At 42.0% G+C, this 9,475-nt stretch overlaps 1 protein-coding gene across 1 annotated transcript; it reads left to right on the plus strand.

Annotated features, from left to right (window-relative positions):
* Positions 1-110: 110 nt before the first annotated feature.
* GABARAPL2 (GABA(A) receptor-associated protein-like 2) lies at positions 111-8,377 on the plus strand (the record flags this gene model as incomplete). The annotated part of the gene is made up of 3 exons (XM_009575465.1): positions 111-166; positions 5,552-5,724; positions 7,809-8,377. Coding segments are annotated over 3 exons (320 nt in total), but the record flags the coding sequence as incomplete, so codon positions are not given.
* Positions 8,378-9,475: the final 1,098 nt, after the last annotated feature.

Below are 9,475 nucleotides of genomic sequence, written 5' to 3' on the forward strand. Positions count from 1 at the left end.
AGGCGGCCGCGATCCCCGCAGGCTCCCGTCCCTGCGGGCGCTGCCCTCTGTGCCTAGGACACTGGCGATACAATTGCTATGCAATGACTAATTACGAGTTTTGTTCACAGAGCACAGATGTGTCGAGTCGGCAAAAATCCGAGCCAAATACCCTGACCGTGTCCCGGTGAGTAACCAAGCCAGCTTCATCTGAGTACTTAGAGGCAAAGGTGGATAAGCTGTTTGCATCCTGCCCTCTCTTCTTTCATCAGATCCTACTAAGTAAATTCATTTTCCCTTTTGTGTCCTTAGATGTTTTAAAGAGGCCCCAAACACATCTGACTAATCCAACATTCCCTCCTCTGCCCTAGTGCATATTGACAAGTAAGCGAGAGTGCCTGACTTTCTAACCACTTTCCAGGCATGTTTATGGTTTATCAAGTGTCCTGGTTTCTTCTAATGGCAATTATATCCCAGCAAATGCCTTCAGTGCCTTGAGGATTAATTCTGTGCCTGATCCCAAGAAAGATCATAAATTCTTTCAACCTTGACAATCTTCCATCCTGGCTATATGAGGAAGGTGATTTTCCCTCATGTATTCCATGCCTATAACCAGTCGTATCGTGGTGGATCTCCCCATGCAAACCCTGTGAACCAGTGCAAGGGTGACCCCCTCCTTTCTGCATTAATACCTACCTACCTGCTAAATAGTGAATGACCTCTCTTCTCCACTCCGCAATCCGTTTTATCATGTTTCAGTCAGTGAAATGACCACTGTTATGTAACAACTAGCAACATGTCCACATTCTCAACTTACCTGCTTGTGAGTAAAGTTTCTCACAGCCCATCTGACCACATGCCAGTTAGTGCCACTCCTGTCTGACCTCTTGGTAAATAAGTTACCCATTAGACAGTGCAGCCCAGAGAACCTCTAATCCCATTGACTTTCTCTGCTGCTGAGTTGCACCTAGTCACAGCATATTCTCCAGTTGCAGTCCGGCAAGCTGATCCAATCCTTGCCATTCTCTGCTTGGCTAACTACCCCCTCATATATAGACTGTAGCATGCTAGCATGCTAATGACCATACATCTCCACAAATATCCATTTGTCCGTTTCAAGAATATCTTCCATAACCCTAGGGGAAAAAGAGACATTGAAACTCGTAGTGTGAATCAGAATTACATGATGCTGTATCAGGAATGGACAGCAAGGTGTGAATGGATACAGGAATTAAATCTCAAATTGCAGTATGATGCTTTGGGCCGATAGATGTTTTTTGCCTGATTATTCAGATTGAGCCATGTACCTTTCACAAAACAGTTGGTATCAAATATATTTTTGGCATTTAATAGTCAAAAGTGTTTTTCAGACTTAATGTATGTTTCCTGCTTTCCAGGTTATAGCCTGCATCCAGAGTGACATAGGTCAAAGTGACTTCAATTCTCAGCTGCTGTATCTGTCTACCTGGATTTAGAGATGTTTCAGTGGGTCAAACCTATTAAGATAATATATGAACAATCTGCCTCTGTCTTAGGCTAGACTTTTTAGGAATAAAATGGGAGGTGAAAGAAATTCATGCTTGCTAAGCACTGCAATTTTAAATTTGCCTGGGGAATCAAGTGGTCTAAGGGTTAAAGTTTTACTAGAAGCAGTTCACCAACAGCCTTGACTTCCAGTTATGACAGTTTCTGCATTATGAACCTAAAATGCCTCGTGTGTTATTGTTTAAAAAAAAAAAAGTATCAGTTGTTAAGGCTTCAATATGCCTTTTAGGCTGTTCTTGGTCCTCTTTACAGTTCCCTCATACTAAATGGCAAGGGGCAGCTACTATGCCCTCCTTCTGTTTCTGTAAGGCAGAGCTGAAGAAATTATAAGAAGTTTCTCCAGATCATAAGATAGCATATTTTGTAAATTTACTTGAGCATTACTTGTATGCTGTAGCAATGGGGAATGCAGAGCTAAGGAATGGATTCACTGGAACCTCTTGTAAGCCTTATTTCCCCATGTGCTGCATTTTTCCTTCAAGAACTAGCCTTTGTGGAGCAATAAGTGTCAGGTCCTTTCCACAAGTAATACTTAATTCTCCTTCCTCCTGTACCTGTTGCTTTTTGTTTGTGGCCATCTTGCCATCTTTCCTTCCTGCAATCAATTTCTGATTTCCTAACATATGAAGTAAGAATGTCAGTTTAGCATAATACAAAGCAGAGAATAGCATCAGTGAGTCGTACCTTGACAACAGTAACATGGTGGAACAAACAATATGCCTTAGAATGCAGTTATATTCAGAATAACATGTTAAAAAAAAAAATCTGGTTTCCAGTGATAAAATCAGTATGTTATTGCATACCTGAGTCTACAGACATCCTAAAATAGTGATTAACATAGGCAGTCTTTTTTCAAAGTTGTAAACAAAAGCTTGTTGATGCTGCAAACGTCATCTTCTCTAGGCATCTCTGCTTGGGTTCCTACCTGCTTTCTGTTACCAAATGCTCCCGGTGTAGGCAGAGAATAGCCAAGTTCCTATGGTGGCCTAGTAGCATAAGCAGGGGTTGTGATTATTTATTTATTTATTTTTTTATTTTATTTTTGCCCTTACAGCCTAGGTATCCCATCTGGCTCCCATTCATATATAGCTAAAACCTACGCATAATTAGTATGGCTTCACTGCCATCCTGTAACTTCATCCAATCAACTGAAGCTGTAATCATGTAGTTTTTAACATCAGATGCATACATTGCTGGATTATCTGGCAGTATGTCTGGTACAGCAGAGGCACACAGACAAGAACACATCACAGCACCTTTCTGGTGATTTGGTGGAGTGCTCAACTGCCATCCTTGGCAGGCCAGCTGGTATTCCAGAGCGTACTGCAGCCATGCTTCATTTCTCTTCCTTGAGGCATTGTTGAGCCTGGCTAAAATGCTTGGTGGCTAGCTGTGGGAAGTCAATGATCATTGCCAGATTAATTACAGAAATGCAGAGAGCATGGATGTTAAATCAAAAGTAGTACTGCAAAGCAGTGTCAAAAAGTGAACATGGTCTATGGCCAAGTAGAACCTTGCATTATACCACAGTTCACACTGCAACTCTGTCAGAGTTTTTACTGTATTCAGATATAACATGGCTTCTTCAACTCTGCACTGAGTTACCTGAAGTATGCATGTGCCTCTTACTTAGCATGACAGTTTCTGACATACTGGTATGTGTTGTGTAATGGTAAGTATGCTGCACAGATGAATACAAAAGACTTCAGAGAGAAAAAAAAAAGGTATTAATGAATACTCTAATGCTCTAGATGGAAGCCTGAGAGCCATTTTGGCATCTCTGGCTTGTGCACAACAGGTGAAATGGCAGATTAGATACTAGGCTGGTGGTTCTCCCTCCCATTTACCTAAATACTGATTTTTTAGCTTCAGTGTTACTGAAATTTATTTCTAACATTTCTTCTTTTTTTTTTTTTTTCTTTTACTATACTCTGTATCAAGGCAATTGGTTCGGTCATCTGTTAGGAGCAACTTGGGTCATTGTTTAAAGAAGACAGTTAAGGTGGAAGGGTGGAGGTGGTGTGGATATTAAACCTGTATTTCTTCATATTGTGGGATTTTATTTAGTCATATGACAATTTAAAAGAGGATAGGGCATGCTTGTTGCAAACTAGAATTCTGTGTAACACAAGTTTTCAAGCAATGATGGTCACACTTGCATGTCCTATGAGGAGCGGCTGAGGATTCTGGGTTTGTCTCGTTTGGAGAGAAGGAGGCTGAGGGGCGACCTTATTGCTCTCTGCAGCTTCCTGAGGAGGGGATGTGGAGAGGGAGGTGCTGAGCTCTTCTCCCTGGGATCCGGGGAATGATTCAAAGCTGTGCCAAGGGAGGTTCAGTCTTTACATTAGGAAGCATTTCTTTACCGAGAGGGTGATCAAACCCTGGAACAGGCTTCCTAGAGGTGGTCAATGCCCCATGCCTGTCAGTGTTTAAAAGACATTTGGACAATGCTTTAATTTTTTGGTCCGCCCTGAAGTGGTCAGGCAGTTGGACTAGATGATCGTTGTAGGTCCCTTGCAACTGAACTATTCTGTTGTTATATTCTACTGTCTTTTTACATTGTGATAGTGACAAAAACAAAATAAGCAGCATCTGTACAAAGGGAATGGACATCCTCAGACTACCTTCGCTCAGGTACCAACGCCACAGTTGAATTTTTCATGACTCCACTACAGCTGAATGGGGTAAGGAAGGAATATGGTTAAATGGATGCCTCAGTTTGTTATTATCAACTGCAGTAAGTGAGAAGACAGAAGTCCTGGACTCCTTCCTTCAATCACCAGTTAGTTGAAGGGAAGTACTGCAGACAAGCCACTCCTAAACCTAAAGTTTTCAAGCTGCCTGTGCTTTGAATGTCTCAGCAGACGCCAATTCCTCTCTTGCTGCTGCCCCCCAAGCTTTTGTCAGAGAATACACTATGTTTTGATTGTGCGCATCCCCCGTTCTGAAGGGGAACTTCAGAACATTTTGAAAATTAGCCATATTTAAACACAAAATTAGCCAATTTAAACACTGTCTTGGTATGAATAAATCACAGAACAGTTGAGGTGGGAAGGGACCTTTGAAGGTCATCTGGTCCAACCCCTCCCTGCTAAAGCAGGGCAACCTACAGCCAGCTGCCCAGGACCATGTCCAGATGGCTTTTGAGTATTTCCAAGGTGGGAGACTCCACAACCTCTCTGGGTAACCTCTGCCAGTGCTCTGTCACCCGCACAGTATAAAAGAGTTTCCTGGTGTTCAGAAGGAACCCCCTGTGTTTCCGTTTGTGCCCACTGCCTCTTGTCCTGTCACTGGGCACCACTGAAAACAGCCTGGCTCCATTTTCTTTGCACTCTCCCTTCAGGTATTTATACACATTGATAAGACCTCCCCCAAGCCTTCTCTTCTCTAGGCTGAACAGTCCAAGCTCTCCCAGCCTTTCCTCATAGCAGAGATGCTCCAATCCCTTAAACATCTTTGAGGCCCTTTGTTGGACTCTCTCCAGTATGTCCATGTCTCTCTCTTGTACTGAGGAGCCCAGAACTGGACACAGCACTCCCAGTGTGGCCTCACCAGTGCCAGTAGAGGCAAAGGATCACCTCCCTGGACCTGCTGGCAACACTTTGCCTCATGCAGCTCAGGATACCATTAGCCTTCTTTGCTGCCAGGGCACACTGCTGGCTCATGTTCAACCTGGGGTCCACATTGCAGTAATTTCATATCATTGGTGTACAAAAAGTTAAAAGACGCATATACTTTCCTGTCACAGGTTTCTTTTAGGCATATTGCATCTTACTACCCCGTGACTGTCAGCTGCGGGCATAGGAAGTTTTGAGCCATCGTGTATATGAATGTAGGTTTCAGTGCAGTTGTAAAATCAGATTTTACAGTGCTGAGCCAGGACTACCTCTCATTTGGTTGCGGTCAAGAAACCTTTTTGTTCCTCCCCTCTGCTCGGTGTTGTAAGCCTGTACCAGCAAGCAATTTACCGAAGTTGTCTGTTCGTACCAACCCTGAAAAGCCTGACTGTCACACCTGCGCTTTACAGGTCATAGTGGAGAAGGTCTCAGGATCTCAGATTGTTGATATTGACAAGAGGAAGTACTTAGTTCCATCTGACATCACTGTGGCCCAGTTCATGTGGATCATCAGGAAGAGGATTCAACTGCCATCTGAGAAAGCAATATTCCTCTTTGTAGACAAGACTGTCCCACAATCCAGGTGAGAAGCTATTCACTTGGTGTTCAAAAGCGTCTCAGCAAGCCTGTGCGTATCAGAGGGACAGTAACTGCCCTCTTTGAGGCTTATTTGGTGATTTTAGGAGGTGTTTGATTACATCTTAATCTCACCGCGGTAGGTTTTTTTCTCACAAGTTTGATAAACATCTTATTTCTTGAGCTAAGCTGAAAGGAAAGGTGACTGAAAAATATATTATGATTTACTTCCATGGCAAGAGGGTGAGCTCTGGAATTATTATGATATCTTTGGTTGAGCGCAAGAACATTTACATCATCAATGTCAAAAAAATAATCATTCTCAATGTAACAAAAGTTGCATGTTAAATACTCAAAAGCAAACTTCATCAATTATTCTGAAAAAAACATTAACCTGTCAGCTTACAAAGAAATTATGACGTTACAAACTAGTTGCTGTTACTTGTTTTAAAAATTACTTATTTTCTTCTATAAACACAAAATGCAAAATGACTATAGAAAGGTTTTTCACATTGCTTTTATAAAGGAATAAGTTTCATTGTTGTCTGCTACATACAGAATAATGTATAGCAGAAGCAGCTACTACAACTGCTTTTTATACAAGATACTTTAATAGTATTTGAGGAAATAGTACGTCATGATGTTATGTGCCTTAGATATAATATTCTTCTTATTAATCCTTACCTGTGTAAGAGTAACAGTCCCTCCAGGTAACCTGTCCAGACTCAGTTAGGAATATTTTTATTTACTTTGTGATACACAATAGGGACCTGTGAGAACCATCTTTTTCTGCTTGCTTTCTTCTGAGGGTATTAGGAATGCCTATATGTCATCTTCTTAACAGTGCTGTAGAACTGCTAGGAACAGGGAAGAAAAAGAAAGGGCACATTGTCTCATCTTACATGTTCATGATGAGATGTCACATCTCTGCTGGAAAAATAGGGCCTTGAACCTTCACTATTAATGCAAAAATGGTAACTTGTTAACAGATAAACAAAAATCTAATCTGTTAATGGCTCTGCTCCTCTCATAGGCGGAGTTCATTACATAGACCACTAACTCTTGACATCCTTCTCTCCTCATCCAGAAGTTTTATCTACTACTCACCAATTCCCTTCCATTTCAAGTACTGCCTGCAACTCTTCCCAGCTCCTCTCTTGGGTAAAAAGCCATGATCATTTTCGCTATTGCTCACATTCAGTCTGCGTCTTTCAGTTCACTAGCCTTTTCTCAGTTTTGGGAAGTCAGACAAAGGTGAGCTGAGGAGGCATCATTTGTGCAACTGACTGATGTCAACTGCCCATTTCATCTGTAGATAGATGGTTGGAGCAGTTGTACTGGCCAAGTAATTGCTGGGGTTTCTTTTTGTTTTCAAAATACAGACATTGCCCTAAAGACCGCAGCTGCTTAGACTATGAAGGGCCACATGCCTATTCAGTTTCAGAAAATTTTCATTTGACCAAATGTTCAAAACCTTATCCACTGAAAAAGCACTACTTTCTGGCTAACTTGTAATTTATTGCCCACACATTTTGGCACTAGCACTATTTTAAGTTATCACTTTTTAACAATATAGAAAACAAAGCTTTTACTTCCCAAAACAACCTGGACCTCAAAGAAACAGTCCAAAGAGCACAAGTTTGATAGACTTGAGACCAGCTGAACATTCACGACTACACCAGCTGGAGGGAGAAATGAGGTTGTTCACACAAGAAGCAAGATGTTAATGCAGCTGCATTCAAGGAAGATGCTGTCAGGCTGTTGCTCCTGGTATTAGTCACAGCATCAATAATGCATGATTCAGAACCTGAAACACATTCAGTGACTGATTTCCAATAAAATAAGGAAGCATTCTGACAAATGCATTTGTGAAGAAGTAACAAAAACCTAGACGCTCTGCAGAGAGCCCAGGATCATTTTGCTAACTCAGGAGTCAACTACTTTTCATATATCCTCATTTTTGTATTTTAATTTACACACAGACTTTCAAGTTTTAGCTTTTATTAACCCTTGTTCATGTGAGGTTCTAACTGATACTATTTGCAACTGTCATGATCCAAGCAAACCATTTCTCTTTTTTTCCCCTTCAAGCTTAACTATGGGACAACTTTATGAGAAGGAAAAGGATGAGGATGGATTCTTGTATGTTGCCTACAGTGGAGAGAACACATTTGGTTTCTGAATGGTGGGTCTTGGCTACTACACCATCCTGCTGTGTATCTTGTAAATAGCTGATCATTTTTTGTTCTGACATCCACAGAAGTTCCTTCTATATACATGCATTTGTAACTGGATTTATTTCTTAATATATTGATAGGTCTTGTTTTATTAGACTGTTAAATTATCAAAAAAAAGTTTTGTTGTTTTTGTGCATTTTTTTCTCATGGCTATGAATTCCCAGAGCCTCACTGCTTTGGGGGATACATTTGATGACATTGATTAAAGAATAAAGTGAAGTAGTTGGGCTACTAAAACATGAACAGAAGAATATGCATTTATTCTGTTTTGAGGTGTTAGTTTAAGAAAAATAAAAACATTAAATTAGTATTGGGAACACTGGATTTGCTAGCTTATCCTAAGCAGGAACAAGATGCTGATCATGTTGAGCTATTATGTTCCTCTTTCTCAATTAACAAACAAGTACAATAAAAATTCCTGTCACAAACGAGCAGTGCTGTCATTTCTTTACCTTAATTTTGGACAGAAACTTATACATCACATTTACTCGACACTATGCAGCTGCTTATATTATTTACTAGACATTGTACAGCTTTTCAACCTCTTGCATGTGGATGATGATACAAGGAAGAAACAAAGAGCGATCCAAAACCAATACCTTCAGAGCTACTAGATCTCATCAGGAGAAGAGCTATGCCTGCCCACAGGCTGTCAATGGAGGAGTAAATACCATGGGATTTGGAAAGCAGGACCTAGGTGACAAAAGCATAGCATGTACGGAAAGGGCACCTAGGAGAAGGAATGATACAAATAGGAGACCAGAGAGCTGGAGAACTGGAAGGTATAATTTGTACATGAGTTACTGCAGAGAGAGAAATAATTGGTAAGGGGTTCAGATTAAAACAGTTGCACGAGCAGCTCAAAAAAAAAAACCAACCCCAAACAACCCAGCAATAGCTGTGTTACAGGTAGTTATATAAATATACATGTCCTTTCCAAGTAAAAATTCTGTAGATATTGTAAGGACATTACAGAACCAAGTATGTGAAAGAACAGCTTTACTATACAGCTGAGTGGTGCGGTCGACACGCCTGAGGGACGGGATGCCATCCAGAGGGACCTGGACAAGCTCGAGAAGCGGGCCCGTGTGAACCTCCTGAGGTTCAACAAGGCCAAGTGCAAGGTCCTGCCCCTGGGTCGGGGCAACCCCCGGCATCAGTACAGGCTGGGGGATGAAGGGATGGAGAGCAGCCCTGCCGAGAAGGACTTGGGGGTACTGGCAGACGAAAAGCTGGACATGAGCCAGCAACGTGCGCTCGCAGCCCAGGCGGCCAACCGTATCCCGGGCTGCATCAAAAGAAGGGTGGCCAGCAGGTCAAGGGAGGCGATTCTGCCCCTCTGCTCTGCTCCGGTGAGACCCCACCTGCAGAGCTGTGTCCAGCTCTGGAGCTCTCAGCACGGGAAAGACATGGACCTGTTGGAGCAGGTTCAGAGGAAGGACACGAAAATGATCAGGGGGATGGAACACCTCTGCTATGGAGAAAGGCTGAGAGAGTTGGGGTTGTTCAGCCTGGAGAAGG

This window comes from Fulmarus glacialis, unplaced genomic scaffold, assembly GCF_000690835.1.
Source record: "Fulmarus glacialis isolate BGI_N327 unplaced genomic scaffold, ASM69083v1 scaffold43643, whole genome shotgun sequence".
NCBI lineage: Eukaryota > Metazoa > Chordata > Aves > Procellariiformes > Procellariidae > Fulmarus > Fulmarus glacialis.